Raw genomic sequence first — 15,987 nt, 5'->3', positions numbered from 1 at the left:
GGGTGAGGAATAGAAAATGTGGTTTCTGCTTTATTTAAAAGTCAAACCATTTACACCATAATTTCTGGGTTTGTGGTTTCTTTGAAACATAGTTCCTTTGAAAAACAGCAAAGCCTCATTTACATTTCAGACCAGACATGAATCAGTATAATGTGCTGTAATATGAACATCATTTAAAATGCCTGTTCCAGAAGGGTAGTCTTGCTCCATGTAGTATTTACTAGTGACATATTAAAACTTAAAATGAGTAGCTTTGAAAAATATGAAAATAATAATAGTAATAATACTAATAATAATAATAATAATAATAATACATCTTTTAAATGCAGATACCACATGTAAAAATTATGTGATTTTAGTCCAGTCCATGTATCAAAGTCTATGACATCCTAAAACTAAATGCAAAAATGACTGGGGGAAATTTTAATAGAAGTTATTGTTAGCTACTTTTCATTGACTGAAATGAATATTAGACCATGAACACAAGTTTGTCATACCAGCAGTCACCCTGTAGCAGAGCTTAAAGATTCAAATTACACTCACTGGGTCCAGGAAGTTATTTAGCAGACTTTACTTATTTATGCAAATATTTCTATTTGCAGTCCCACAAACATCTGTGTTTTTAGCCACTGCTGCAAGCTTTTGTGTGACATTACTAGACAACAAAGCATTTTAATTCCCTTAAAAACATTAGTCAGTCGGTCAAAATTAAAGAGCGCAGAAACATGATGATGCCTTGACTGATAAGCAAGGATATGAGTGTCATATGTAACTGCACCACGTATAGGTGCATTACATACATAGGCTAAAACATTGCATTGCATCTAATCCATGCAATGCAGGTAACTTCAGTGATTCATCTACAGGGAGTGCAGAATTATTAGGCAAATGAGTATTTTGTCCACATCATCCTCTTCATGCATGTTGTCTTACTCCAAGCTGTATAGGCTTGAAAGCCTACTACCAATTAAGCATATTAGGTGATGTGCATCTCTGTAATGAGAAGGGGTGTGGTCTAATGACATCAACACCCTATATCAGGTGTGCATAATTATTAGGCAACATCCTTTCCTTTGGCAAAATGGGTCAAAAGAAGGACTTGACAGGCTCAGAAAAGTCAAAAATAGTGAGATATCTTGCAGAGGGATGCAGCAGTCTCAAAATTGCAAAGCTTCTGAAGCGTGATCATCGAACAATCAAGCGTTTCATTCAAAATAGTCAACAGGGTCGCAAGAAGCGTGTGGAAAAACCAAGGCACAAAATAACTGCCCATGAACTGAGAAAAGTCAAGCGTGCAGCTGCCAAGATGCCACTTGCCACCAGTTTGGCCATATTTCAGAGCTGCAACATCAAAAAAGTGCCCAAAAGCACAAGGTGTGCAATACTCAGACACATGGCCAAGGTAAGAAAGGCTGAAAGACGACCACCACTGAACAAGACACACAAGCTGAAACGTCAAGACTGATTTTTCTAAGGTTTTATGGACTGATGAAATGAGAGTGAGTCTTGATGGGCCAGATGGATGGGCCCGTGGCTGGATTGGTAAAGGGCAGAGAGCTCCAGTCCGACTCAGACGCCAGCAAGGTGGAGTACTGGTTTGGGCTGGTATCATCAAAGATGAGCTTGTGGGGTCTTTTCGGGTTGAGGATGGAGTCAAGCTCAACTCCCAGTCCTACTGCCAGTTTCTGGAAGACACCTTCTTCAAGCAGTGGTACAGGAAGAAGTCTGCATCCTTCAAGAAAAACATGATTTTCATGCAGGACAATGCTCCATCACACGCGTCCAAGTACTCCACAGCGTGGCTGGCAAGAAAGGGTATAAAAGAAGAAAAACTAATGACATGGCCTCCTTGTTCACCTGATCTGAACCCCATTGAGAACCTGTGGTCCATCATCAAATGTGAGATTTACAAGGAGGGAAAACAGTACACCTCTCTGAACAGTGTCTGGGAGGCTGTGGTTGCTGCTGCACGCAATGTTGATGGTGAACAGATCAAAACACTGACAGAATCCATGGATGGCAGGCTTTTGAGTGTCCTTGCAAAGAAAGGTGGCTATATTGGTCACTGATTTGTTTTTGTTTTGATTTTGAATGTCAGAAATGTATATTTGTGAATGTGGTGATGTTATATTGGTTTCACATGATAAAAATAAATTGAAATGGGTATATATTTGTTTTTTGTTAAGTTGCCTAATAATTATGCACAGTAATAGTCACCTGCACACACAGATATCCCCCTAAAATAGCTAAAACTAAAAACAAACTAAAAACTACTTCCAAAAACATTCAGCTTTGATATTAATGAGTTTTTTGGGTTCATTGAGAACATTGTTGTTGTTCAATAATAAAATTATTCCTCAAAAATACAACTTGCCTAATATTTCTGTACTCCCTGTATAATGCAAATTGACACTTTTGTTGATAAATCACACTAATTCTTCTTCTTTGTCTTCTTCTTTTGGCTGCTCTCTTTAGGGGTCGCCCCAGCGAATCATCTGCCTCTTTTCTTCCTCCCTGGTGCTCCATATTCCGCATCCTTTATCCAACATATCCACTATACCTCCTCTGCACACATCCAAACCATCTCAGTCTAGTCTCTCTAACCTTATCTCCAAACTACTGTCACGCTGATGTATTCATACCTAGTCTTATCCATTCTGTTCACACCCTTCTCCAAGGGTCTGCCACGTCCAGCTTGGCCTTCTGTGTTTTTATCAGTGCCACCATCTCCAAACAATACATAACACATCATATGAGGTCTCACCACCATATTTTATTCTTTCATCTACAATATTAGAAAGAAACACAAATTAGACAAAGATGTGTGAGCAAGCACCTGGTGAGTGTAGGAAGGAAAAACACTGTAAAAGCAGGAAGAACCTCCAGTCCAAAACCAGACTCAGGGAGGTTCTGCACACAGTTGGAGACAGAGTTTAATCATTGATAATGGTTAAATGCAATAGTGGTGTATAAGCACATTGAAAAAGAAAAGCTGCAAGTGAAGAAGAAAGTCTCAGTGCAACATGAAAAGACCCTCACCTCCACAAACACACACACACACACACACACACACACACACACACACACACACAGCAGGCCAAGTCTATTGCAGCATAACTAAGACATGGTTCAGGATCACCTGATCCAGCCCTAAATAAAAACTTTATTAAAAAAGAAAGTTTATTTTAGCTTTAAAAGTAGAGAGCAGCTGTCTCACGTATGCAAACTGGGAGAGTACACATAATATAATAGGTCAAAGTCATTAAAATAACCAAATGGAAAGACACAATTAAATTCAAACTTGTAGTGTATACAGATAGATAGATAGATAGATAGATAGATAGATAGATAGATAGATAGATAGATAGATAGATAGATAGATAGATAGATAGATAGATAGATAGATAGATAGATAGATAGATAGATAGATAGATAGATAGATAGATATTAGCTGCATTCTGTGAAGCTCTTGAGACATTTTAATGCTTCATAACAGCAGAACTTTAGCTTTTGTATTTTTAAAAGTGATGACAGTAAGGCTAAACATCCTCACAGCTAGAGCCTACCATCAACAGTTACCTATTCATTACTATGACAATATGGTGCAAACAGGCACCGAAGTTGACGAGCTCTGAACTTCATGCTATCTTGAGGCAGTGTGTCACTGAGGATTTTTCGACCACTCGGTGCACTGAAAGTTACCCTGTCTCCTTTCCCTTATTTAAAATGAAAAAAAGTACTATGTGTTATAGATTCCATAAAGATGAAACTACATTTCTGGGATTGACACCCAGTAGCCCTGCAGTAAGTGATTGTGCCATTATCCTCATGATTCGTCTGAACAGGTTGTTTCAGTGTAGTTTTAAGTGCATACAGGGTGGGTTAAATGTGCTGTGTGCTTGGCCTGGCTCCTGCTGTCAATCAGCAGCAGTTGGTTATTCTTGTGGTAAGAAATCATTTCATCCAGGCTGTTGAAAGTCTAAGAGAAAGCAGAAGATAAAGAGAGAAGTGTGATTAAATTATGCCCGGAATTCTTCATAGGCTTCAGTAACTCCTGAATTTTTATATCCTGCTTTGTCTTTTCACCTCTTCGTTCTTTTTTCCTTCCTTTCCAAGGGCATAGGCTTTAGTTTCCACCAGGAAGCGAATGGGAACATTGTACACCTTCTGCTGGTAAAGCACGGCAAGGGTGTAGGGTTGGTGAGTGCTCTGGGCAGAGCTGTATCGGATGAGAAAGGCACCGTCCTGCAATAAGGAGAAAGGGAGGAGAAGAGGAAAATCTAATAAATAAAACTAGATGTAAAAGAACATCTTAGGAAACCTTGACAGATATGAAAGCATAGTCAAGCAGGCTACAACTAAAACTGATAAATGGATGAATCGTGGAATGAATAGGGGGAATGTAAAAAAACTCCACATGCATCAGGGAGAGTAAGTGGAGGAAATGGAAAATAAATTACTGCCATGGAGCCCTGAAGCTGTCTGACTTAGGTTTAGCTTTCGTTTGAGTTTTATGTTTGAGTGTCAGCGAGACATACCATCATTATTTTTTTTTATATCACTTTAAAACTACCAGGGTTACCTTGTTGATTCTCTGTAAGAGATCCTCTGCTGTCTTTCTGTTGCAGTCACCAGCAAACCATTCTCTATCCTGAAACATAAACATACAGCAGATATATCAATAAGAGAATCAAACCCACTTTAATGCAGGATTGTTTATGTAGTATAATCACAACAACAGTCTCATGAAGTCACTTCAATACTGTAAGGTAAAAAACTGAAAGTATTCAAGGAGGGGCAGCCAATCAGCTGGGAGGTGAGGGGAAAGACACAAAAAGAAAGCGAGCATAGGGAGACAGAACAATGTGAAGTATAAGTGCATTTACTAACCTTCTCTACATGAGGACGAATTTGAACTATACTATTTACTAAATCATTACATTTCGTAGTAAATATTCTACTACATGAATGTGAAGTTTACCAGTCATTTCTCAAATTAAGATTTTCTGTCTAAAAATGTTTCTCATGCATCTCAAACATCTCAAACTTGGTTAAATGTTTGGTTCTTATATAACACTTCTCTACCTGCGCACCTATAAAACATGTCTCATATATCTATTGAAATTTGCTATGCGTAGATATTTGGGATTGTGTCTCCTTCGATAAGTGAATGTGTAAACCACTACACTAAGAATGATATACACATATAGAGAGGTTTTCTTTTCCTTAATAAGAGAAATTGTTTTGTTTTGTTTTTGGGGGGTTTTTTTTGGGGGGGGGGGTCTTTTGAATTCAGGATTTTTGATTTTCACATCATTGTATAAGTACTTTTAGCTAAGTTACAGTTCACCTCTTACCTCCAGGCTGTTATGTCTGGTTACCCTCATACCACCATAGGAGGCTTAAAACACATAAAGATAAGTTGTTTGTCAAGCACAAGTTCATGGGAAATCTGTATTTGGCAACAGTCAAATGTTTTGTTGGTTGTTTTTTGTTTGTTTGTTTTGTTTTGTTTTGTTTTTTCTTTTTTTAAGTATGATGAAAACTGTGTTTCGATTACATCAAAGTGCAAATATAAATATACTCAAAATGATCATCAGTCATCCCTTTGGATTTAATAGAGACTTAAAAAAGAAAACTGAGCTTACCCACAGGCTTAGTGTCTGGTATTGGGGGATTTGGAGGGCTGAAAAATAGAAAAGAAGGCTAACATTAGACACTAACTTTAATTCTGACATGCACACACTTGCAGGTCTTGTGGATGGGGGTCAGCTCTAGTGATAAGGTGTCAGGGTCAGGTGCTGTGCCAGAAAGTGATAATCCACCCAAAAAAAGCATTGCCTGTATTTAAGGTGTAAATTATTTGTTGGCTTACAATCTGTGAAATACACATCAAGTATATCTATCATTAACGAGATAAAGGCATTCTGAGCCTATCACAGGTTAGAAGTCTATAAAGAAGTTCTAGAAGTTCTATAAAGATGTGTTTTTGTGTAGAAGGGAGTGGTTTGATTGTAATGTAGGTACAATAACCCAGTGTCATAACAATACCTGTAAAATGTGTCATTTCTTTACGTTATATATAATCCCTTCATATACTACAGTCTACACTAACATAAGCAATGACATTACACTTAAAAAACACATCTGAAATTACTTTTTGGCACAACACTAAAGAAATGTCAAAAATTGCAGTTCCTTTAATGGCCACTTGAGGCTAGCACTAAAAGTGAGTGAATCCTTACAAATTCACAATGTAACAACAGAAGGAAGCAGCGATTTCCTCATACAGAACAACTGTAAGAAAAGAATAATACTTTCTGCGAGTCCATTAGGGTCTCAGTGAAGTAAATTTCATCATCATACAATTATGGTGTTCCTGAATAACTTTGAAATTTGAGTTCCCAGTTGCAACTGAAAGTAAACAGTAGTAAAACCATAAAACGTTTGTGTATTTGTGACTCACTAAATAAGCCATATGCATGCTATGCTGTAATGCTAGTGACACATGAACAGCTCTACCTATCTTAAGAACCAAAGCAGACATAAAAGAAGTAAAACAAAATCACCAGACATGCATGTGAAGCTGACTTTGAAGGAAAAAACCACCCAATTAAGGTGTTCCCAGAATGTTTTAGTCGCAAGTTGTACAATATATACACAGTATATATAGATGCACAAATTCTTTGTATTTGTCAGCTCTTACCTGGCTTTAGGTTCCTTCAGGATTGCTGGCAGATGCGGCTTAGCACCAGGAATTGGTGGAGGGGGCTTTGCAAAAGTGGGACGTTTCTCTTCTGCCGAAGGACCTATAGAAGCAATGTATGTACTCCTTATATCTTTTGACTGTGAGCTGTCTGGATCTATTTAATTAGCAAGGAAGATGTGGTTCTGACCTCTTTTTCTGTCCTCTAATGGAGGCAAAACAAAATTCTGGAAAAAGGGAATAAATGTTACTGCTGTGTCATACCTGTAAGTTTAATTTCAGACACTGGAAATGGGAATATGGGGTAAGAATTTAAAACTCATCTTGTATCCTGACAGCTTACTTTAAATCAGGACCCAGCTTAGCATAAGAAAATTAAAGATGAAGCACAGAGATTAATAGACACACTCACAGACTTATCTCTGGGGATTGAAGGCTTCTTCCTGCAGACAGTGAGAGGGCTAATGTTTATTGCATATTTACTACCAGGACTTTAACACATAATTTCCCTATTATAAATACCATATTTGCATAAAAAAATGCACATGATTGTCTAGAATGCACAGCTATAAAGACATATTGTATCATAGCTTGCCTGCAAATAGGATGAAAGCTGCTTTGAAACAGAGTGAGATGAACTTACAAGGGTATTTGAGGAGGTGCCGGTGTCCTGGGAGACAGAGGCATCTTCATGGGCCCACGCGGGGGAGGAGAGCAAGCTGGAGAGAGGGGGGAAAGTAAAAGTAACTTCCGGTTTTCAAACACTTTCATATAAACTTGTAATCAATGCCTCAGAACTACTGCCTATGTAGTGTGTTTGAACTTACCTGCTTCTGGTTCTAAATAAAGGTCATCATCATCATCGTCCTGTAACGCAAACCAACAAATATGATATGCAAAGGGGCATTAACCTTCTCCATACAGAAGAAAACATCAAATTACATTCATGCAGCTGTGCAGGTATTATTGGCTTTTGGTATTAGTGACTTATCTAAGATTTAATGTTCATGTAAATGTTTATCTAGGCATGGTTAGCTCTGTTGCTTCACACTAAGACAGTCCGGAGTTTGACCCCACCATCTGACCGGGACCTTTCTGTGTGGACTTTGCATGTTCTCCCCATGTTTGTGTGCATTCTTTCTGGCTACTACAGAGAAACATGCAGTTAGTGGGTTTAGGTTATTTGGTGATTCTAAATTGCCTATGGGTGTGAATGTGCGTGCGAATGGCCGTGTCCTGTGACACACTGGCGACCTGTTCAGGGTGTACCCCGCCTCTTCCCCTATGGTAGCTGGGATAGGCTCCAGCCCCAGAATACCCATCCATCCAGAAGAAGATGCATGGGTATTGGTACATTTATGTAGTTGTTGGTGTAGCAAAAGACAACCGACTGCTTATAAAAGGCCCTTAAGAAACAACAGCCCCCTCTGAGTGCAGACATGTCGTGGGTGACTCCTTGCACCTCCCACACACACACTCAAACTGACACTCTTTTGTGTGTATATTATTACACATAAAAGAAAAAGAAAACATAATAATGTTTAAGTCACCGGTTCTTCAGTTGGATCCAGGTACACATCTGAAATGCAGAAAAAAAGACTAGTGATCTATGTTGCCATATCACAAATATACAGTGGTGATGCTTACCAGCATGTGCACACAGAATGAAGCACCTATTCAGTAAGTAATTAGAATAATCCTTAATCCTAAAACCCGAACTCTTCCACGGCATGCATTTTTAATTTCTCTTTGATATTTGGGCATATTGGGGCCCGATGAATGTAAAAACAAAGAATTATCAGATTATTTTTTTTTACCTTATTTTTGTTTTTAAGAAAAATAAGAGCCACATCTGAGGATACTTATTTAAAATTTTGATAGAACAGTAGCAGTATAATGTCCTTGTAAGTGGATATCAGGCCCTTGCAGAGCAAAGTTAGTCGTCTGTTTACGACACAGCACCAGCAATGAAAGTGACTACCACAAATCTATTTACCTATGTAACATACTTAAAATACGCAATATTCAAATGAAAAATAGACCTGTTTACATTTTCAGATTTTTTTTTCTACTTCACTAAATATTAGCATCAACATCCTGGTCGTTTTCCCATTTTACACAGCAATCAGTGTCAGCTGAAGCCCTTCGTTTCCATAAGAGATGCATCAATACAAACTGGGGTGAGCAATGGAAAAACCCATTCTGCTTAAAAGCATTTTCCCAACCCAAAATTATTGAAAGAAAACACCGTATGTAATATGATTTATATAATACTGAGAAATATCTTTATATTTGAGTGAATGTATTTGAGTGTAGATTGAAAGGAAAAAAACTGAGATATTCATCATTTTGAAATGCAGAAGATTGTTCTGAGGCCTGCAGTTTTTGGGTTCTTGCATCTTATTTTGTAATGTTTAATATGCAGCTCAGTGGCACTACAGCAGGTGGCACTCTCCTCTTTGTTTTGCTCACAGCTCCAAATTATGTTGCTGCTGGAAACATCAAGCAGAGGCTACAAGTGTTTGGCAACCTGAGTTTATCAAGCAGCTTTTGGAAATACCACATGGCTAATAAACTCATAAACATAGTATAGTCTTCATTAATATTATTATTATTATTATAAGAAGTAGTAGTAGAAGCACCCATATCACCCCTTAAAGAATCTTCCTCACAGTCAGTTTTCACTCAGTTACACTCTGGTGCGCTCTTCCTTTAAAATAATATTTTGTGTTGGTGCTGATTACCTTCCTCTACAGGGACTGTCTGAAGCGGCATCTTCTTCCTCCCTGGCTTATCACTTCTAATGACCTCAGGTGCTGGAGAGAGATAAATGTATTTATGTGATTCATTAAAGTACACAAATGAAAGCGTAAAAATGTAGGGGGGAAAAAAAGGACTGATGAGATTTTAAAAATCATCAAACAGAGCTGAGTTACTTACGTTTGCTGATGGCATCCTGCCGTTGCGAAGGTTTCCGAATGAAAAAAACAGTTACAACATGGTAAAACATCTATGTTGACAGGCACAAAGAAATAGACCCTGAGCTTTTATTACCGAGGATTTGCTTGGTCTGGGTGGAGGTGCAACCTGCCTCGGTGTTACACCGGGTTTGGAAGTCCTCTCTGCAAAAAGCAGAAAGAATTTCAGGGGAAAAGACCGTGTTTCATTGTCTGCGGTATCTGTGCTGAAGTTTGCCAGACTCAGATGTTACCCAGATAAACGTTCTCCTCCACTGCTCTCGGTGGCACTTTGACAGCCGGTCGCTCACAGGGAGGAGCTTCATACATGTCGTTGTCATCATCCTGCCGTGAGAAAAGGTTGGTAATCTTAACAATATTAACAATTATTTCCAAACAAACTATAAAACTTTAATATTTTAGCAGTATGGCTGCCATGAGATAGACTGCTGTTCTGTTCAGTGTGTACCCTGCTCTAATATTGTAAAGCTATTTAGCTTTATCATGATAAAGCATTGCTGCGTATTGTTAATATTAAGACCGAGATGTCTGCTTGATTGTTCGTCAGCTCCCTTCACAATACGTATTGTTTTTGGCCTATTCAGTACTTAAATCCTGCCCCTAAAAATGCCCAAAACTTGAATGAAAAAGTACAAAAATTTAAGAACTTGTTCTCTTCCTACTTACAAATTCATCCTCCGGCCACCCAAATGCTGCATTGTTATCTGTAGGACACAAACATATATGAATGAACATAAGAGATGTACAAAAAGCATCAAAGCAGCTTTAATAAAGTGAAAACAAATCCCACCCGTCCTCCTAGGAGGAGCTGGAGGTCTGAAAGGAAGAAGGGAGAAAAGACATGGACAGAGAATACTTTAATACAATAAGCATTTAGCAGGAAAGAATGAGAATGAATGAGGTTTCTGTCTTGGTCATGATACTCACAGGTTCTTCAGTCTTCCAAAGAAACTCTGAAAAACACCAGAAACCACAGAAATTAGTGAACAAATACCCAGATTTCATGAGACGAGTAGATGCAGAGCGACAGAAACACAGATATTTAGCTGTCTCTATGTGACACAGCCCATTATTCTTAAACTGCATGCCTAATGATTTACTTTCAGTTACTTATCAGCTTCATCTGTCTGTCTGAATCAGTTTCCCTCTTTGGATAAGGTCACATAACAATGGAGCTTTATTTGGTGCAGAAAAGGAGACAAAAACACAGTACAAAATAGCACCTGAGGTATCACTGTATCATTTTACACAGGATGTAAATACTTCAAAATGTTTGTAGGGTATGTTTTTGTGGTGTAATTTACTCTCAGAGATATATTAATCTTTTATCTGCCAATATAATATATGAAAATACAGTAGGATAGGACACAGTTCTGTAAACAATCATATAAGAATATCTATCTTTTAAAACTTCCCAACATTAAATAAAAGACATAAAATTGTCTTTTTGTAATTACCTATAAGCGCTTTCACTGGCCAAGCATACACTGTTTTTTCTGTAGACATTAGATAATTATTATATGACATAATTTGCTTGATAATCTAAAGCTGTTTTTTCTTCTCTCCTGAAACGTGCCTCCTTTATTGTCCATAAAGCCCATGATTACAGAACACCTGCTGTATTCACTGTTTCCACCACCCTAAACATAAAGTCCCATAAAAAAGAAAGTTTTCACAGGGCAAGTATGAGCAGCTCTGTAAAAGCAGAAGTTTTGGCAACTTGTTTCTTTACAGTTTTCACGATTGTGTTAACACAATGTGACAATCTTCCCAGACATGGATGTCCCAGCAAATTCACTCCAAGGTCTGACTGTGCAAAGCTCAGAGAAATGGCCAAATCCCAGGAGCTACATCTGTGACTCAGCAGGTGTCAGTTTTCATGATAAATGCCAAAGTTTATAACAGTACTATCCTGTATCGCATCCTATGATGCACAGTGCCACATTTGGGAAACCAAACACAGCACATCAGCTCAAACAACTAACTGCTGCAAGTGTGATGATTTGGGTTTGAAGTGAGTTTCAAATTGCCGTGAACAGAGAGGGTGCTGACAAAAAAAGAAAAACAAACCTGCTGCAAAATCAACAACTTCAAATTCAACTGACATTTACAGCTCCCCACATGGACAAGCAAAATAAGTTTTTTTTGGTCACATTAGACAAAGATTTAGCAATTTGGCCACAATATTAGGAAGGACGTAAAGGTGAGGCTTTCAAAACTAAGGACACTGTACCACCTGTCACACAATTTGTTGGAATAATAGAGAATGAATTCTTCAACTTCACTCCAAATCAAACAGCAGACAGTTAAAACTTGGTTAAGTTGGATGTTCCAGCAGGGCAATGATCCTCAAAACACAACAAAACTGGTTTTGGACTTGATAAAGCGGGCTAACATTGACCTTCTGATGGCAACCCATCTGAAAATTTGTGAGCAACACTTAAAAGCCAGGTCTGTGCCAGGAAGCCAGCTAGTGTAGATAGACTCTACCAATTCTGCCGTGAGGAGTGGTCAGCCTTCCAGACAGACTATGCTTGGTGATGGTTAACAAAAGTGTCTGGTTGGCGTCCAGCTTGATTTGGAACATTTAACCAAATACCAGCAGGGTCTATCAATATTTTTATACTTTTGACCCTGTGTGCATTAGAATAAATTGGACTTTTTGCATCCAATTCTTCTTTTTTTAACTGTGTATGTTATACAATCATTCCCACCTGAAAAAAGGAGCAGTTTTTAAAAAGCCAAAACTGCCATGACATTCATGTCCATGATGAGGGTATGTCAACTTTTCCCAACTGTATCCTCATGAATGATCTGTCTGGCTTTTGATTGCTGCTACATCTTAATCAAAATAAGCTTTGAAACAAAAGTGTACTAACAATATTTGTGAAATTCAAGTTTATGTGTAGCTGTTTACAACTGAGGTTACAGAAGACGGTGGAATTCACTACAAAAGTAATATCAGGAAGTTGAGTTCGTCCCAGTGCATGAGGCAGCTGTAGAGGAAGTGCTGATGTAATGTAAATGATGATAAACAGGCAGGGAGAGATCACTTTCGGTCTGTACACACAACACGTCAGGAACCAGGTGTTTCAGTCCTGATAAATGGGGAGCAGGGGAAAGGTAATAAAAAAGGAGAAGTAAATCACTAGTCAGCTATTCACGACATTCTCTCTAATCCCAAGCATGTCTACATGTTAAGGCTGAGTTAGGTTACAGTGACAATGCTAAAGTTTGTCTTAAAATAAGAGCTGTGTTAAAACGCTACCTGTAGATGAGAAATTTTATAAAAAGCGGAGCATTTGAAAAAAGTGGTGTCAGAGTCTGTGGGAGTAAACAGGAGGAAAGAGGAAAAAGTCACGCAGCTGTGGAGCGAAATCTGATGCAAACAAGGACTAGACACGCATTATTCAAATAATACACTATTCATCTGTTATCACGAGCAATTATATTTGATAGGAATTAAAAAATACTTTTCATCTCAGAAACTATCTGCACAAACAGCTGCCATGAAATTTAACATTTGTTTAAGGTGGAAAGATTATGTTCTGCCTTTTCTGTACTAGTTATATTGCAGTCAAACATCAAAAGCTGGAGCTCGCCTTTGTGTTTAATGTTTGTTAATGTACAGGAGAATGTACCTGCAAGAACTGTTTGCTAAAAGCAAGAGGAACTTGAACCCTGTTGAATCACATGTGCAAAGAGACTTTTTGTGTTGCCAAAGTACTTCTGTAGCTCTATGTCATTTATACAGTATGAGCAGATTTTATGTTTAGACATAAAAGAGTTAAACGTGCAAAGATTTCAGTTCGAACGTCAGTCGGTGTCTCTACAAGAACCTCAGAGAGAGTTGGGAACGTCTCCACTAAACTGTACAAAAAGATCACAACAACAGTCGTTTAATTTCTCTCAAACCAGGAAGTGAAACTGAAGCGCAAATTAAAAATAGCACCAAACCCAAACTGCGATTCAGTGTTTGATCCAACAAAATCTAATAACTTCAGGAAACCATCAAGCAACACACAAACTTGTTTGATTTGCCAGAGGACATTTATTTGGTCGTTACAGATGCCTGCAGGTAAAAGTTTACCTTCAACTTGTCTCTAAACGCTAGTTTTCTGGGATATTTTCATTGTTTACCCTTTAAACTCTCATACAATCACATCTTTAAAATGATCTCTGCCGTCGTATCTTTCCCACAGTCCGAACTCCAAAGAAGAAATAAAGGTGAGCTAAAAATAACTACATGGAAGTTTTACAGTGGGCCTCGACAACACCTGCTCGCTTCCTTCTCACTCCACCCAAAGTTATCAGACCATAAACCAAAATATAACAAACTTAATTAAACAGTACTTTACCATTTTCACGACTTGGGGACCCGTCTCACAGCTCAAGTCATGAGGATATGTCTTTGTTTCGGTCCTTGGATGCAAATGCTTTATAGATTAAAAGCGTGTGAGCCAGAGACCGTGTGAATCAGCTCTAGCTGGACTCATTTGCATTTCCTACCTGTAACAGTAAGAGAGACAGCCTCACCTGCTGCTCAAATGTCTGCCTTTAACTGACCTCCTGCACAGCTTGAACATGGCTCCAAATTTCCCTACCTAACAGTCATATAACCAACTGAAATTGCTGATTTGTTGCAGGCAGCAAAGGACATTCTCTTTGTATGCTGTAAAAATAAAATATTAACACAGTATATATGTATTTAATGAAGCTATTACTCCTAACTAAATGATAGGACCTCGTTTAGCATGTGATGTTGAAGATACTTTTATTTACTTTATTGAACCTCCAGGAGACAAAATGCTGGCATCATAACTTTAGTGATGCCATTTCTTCTAGCACTATTATAAAAGAAAACTGTTGTGTTTTTTTAAACTAGGAAAGTGAAGGTTTAAATAATGCTTCGGTATGTTTTGATGAATCATCACTCACATTTGGTGTGTAGTAATACACTGGATTATTAAAATACAAATGCCTTTACATTGGTAAAAGTAACCTATACCTTGTAAGAGTAAAACATTACATTTGCTGCTCTAACATAATAAAATTGTTCCCAGTTTTGACAGTTTAAATGGATCTTTCAACCAGTTTTGTTACTTTTTCCATCACTTTATAATTTTATTATTGTCAAAGATCATTATTTCATTAGGAATACTTGAATTTCCATCTTCCAATATATGTTTGAATTTTGACTATGAACCTTTCTGACTGATAAATAATTGATTGGTAGGGTTAAAAAAAAGCCTTGTAAATCATTTTAAAGAGGATGTGATTTAGAAACAGGCAATGTTAGAGACATAAATGATCTCAACTCTTTATTAGGTGCACTTTGCTACTACTAAGACCCTCTTTTGCCTTCTGAAATGATTCAATTCTTGTGTCATAGATTCAACAAGGTGCTGGAAATGTTCCTTAGAGATTTTGGTCCATGTTTATGAGAATGAAACACACAGTTGCTGCAGATTTGTCGGTTGCACATGCATGATGTGAAGCTTCCATTTGACAGCATCCCAAAAGTTTTCTAATGGATTGAGATCTGGTTACTGTGGAGGGCATTCGAGTACAGTGAGCTCATGGTCATGCTCAAGAAACCAGTTTGAGAGTCTGAGCTTCATGACATGGTGTGTATCCTGATAAATGCAGCAACCAGCTGGGATTGGTAAACTATGGTCATAAGGAAATGGGCATGGTCAGCAACAATACTCAGGTGGGCTGTTGTGTTTAAAAAATTCTCAATTGGTACTAAAGAACACAAAGTGTGCCAAAGAAACAGCAGCAGCCTGAAACATTGATACAACGCAGGATGGATCCATGCTTTCATGTCGGTTGTGCCAAATTCTGACCCAGCTATCTGAATGTAGTTGAAACTCAGCAGACCAGCCACATTTTTCCAGGCTTCTACTGTCCCAGTTTAATGAGCCTGTTTCTACTTCCTAGTTGACAGGAGAGGTATCCAGTCCTGCTGTAACATTCCTGCGTTAAGGCTCCACGTTATACTTTCAGACATGCTCTTCTGCATACTTTGGTTGTAACAACTGTTTTTTAGGTTATTTCTGCACTCTAGCCTTTGATCTCTGTTAACAAGGCATTTATATTGGGAGGACTGCCACTCACTGAATTTCTCCTTTGTGGACCATTCTCTCAGCAGTTTATGAAATACTCAGACCAGCTGGTCAGTCACCAACAACTATGTCAAGTTCAAAGTCTCTTAAATCACCCATCCTAATGCTTGTTTTGAAGTTCAGCTAATAGTTTTGATCAGGTCTGCATGCTTAAATGCACTGAGCTGCTGTCCTG

At 38.2% G+C, this 15,987-nt stretch overlaps 1 protein-coding gene across 1 annotated transcript; it reads right to left on the bottom strand.

The window, feature by feature from the left end:
• Positions 1-3,730: 3,730 nt before the first annotated feature.
• LOC113033796 (SH2 domain-containing protein 6) lies at positions 3,731-14,251 on the bottom strand. Its single transcript, XM_026187904.2, has 19 exons — positions 14,043-14,251; positions 10,612-10,637; positions 10,475-10,500; positions 10,351-10,388; positions 9,918-10,008; positions 9,761-9,828; positions 9,647-9,662; positions 9,451-9,522; positions 8,257-8,285; positions 7,534-7,573; positions 7,350-7,425; positions 7,119-7,149; positions 6,897-6,933; positions 6,707-6,809; positions 5,649-5,686; positions 5,358-5,401; positions 4,583-4,651; positions 4,087-4,245; positions 3,731-3,979 (listed from the first exon to the last, which is right to left on the bottom strand). Exons 1-19 carry the CDS (start codon positions 14,043-14,045, stop codon positions 3,863-3,865), a joined length of 1,083 nt encoding a protein of 360 aa, XP_026043689.1. The 5' UTR covers positions 14,046-14,251; the 3' UTR covers positions 3,731-3,862.
• Between the last annotated feature and the right edge of the window lie 1,736 nt (positions 14,252-15,987).

Source organism: Astatotilapia calliptera, chromosome 12 (assembly GCF_964374335.1).
Source record: "Astatotilapia calliptera chromosome 12, fAstCal68.1, whole genome shotgun sequence".
NCBI classification, from domain to species: domain Eukaryota; kingdom Metazoa; phylum Chordata; class Actinopteri; order Cichliformes; family Cichlidae; genus Astatotilapia; species Astatotilapia calliptera.
The sequence above is the reverse complement of the archived record's forward strand: the minus strand, read 5'-3'. Positions and strand labels throughout refer to the sequence as shown.

Excerpts from the sequence above, each read along its gene's own strand:
- LOC113033796 (XM_026187904.2), bottom strand. Across the intron at positions 7,150-7,349 it reads GCACCTCCTCAAATACCCTT|GAAGAAGCCTTCAATCCCCA; the intron begins GTAAGTTCATCT and ends CACTGTCTGCAG. Across the intron at positions 6,810-6,896 it reads ATTAGAGGACAGAAAAAGAG|GTCCTTCGGCAGAAGAGAAA; the intron begins GTCAGAACCACA and ends TTGCTTCTATAG.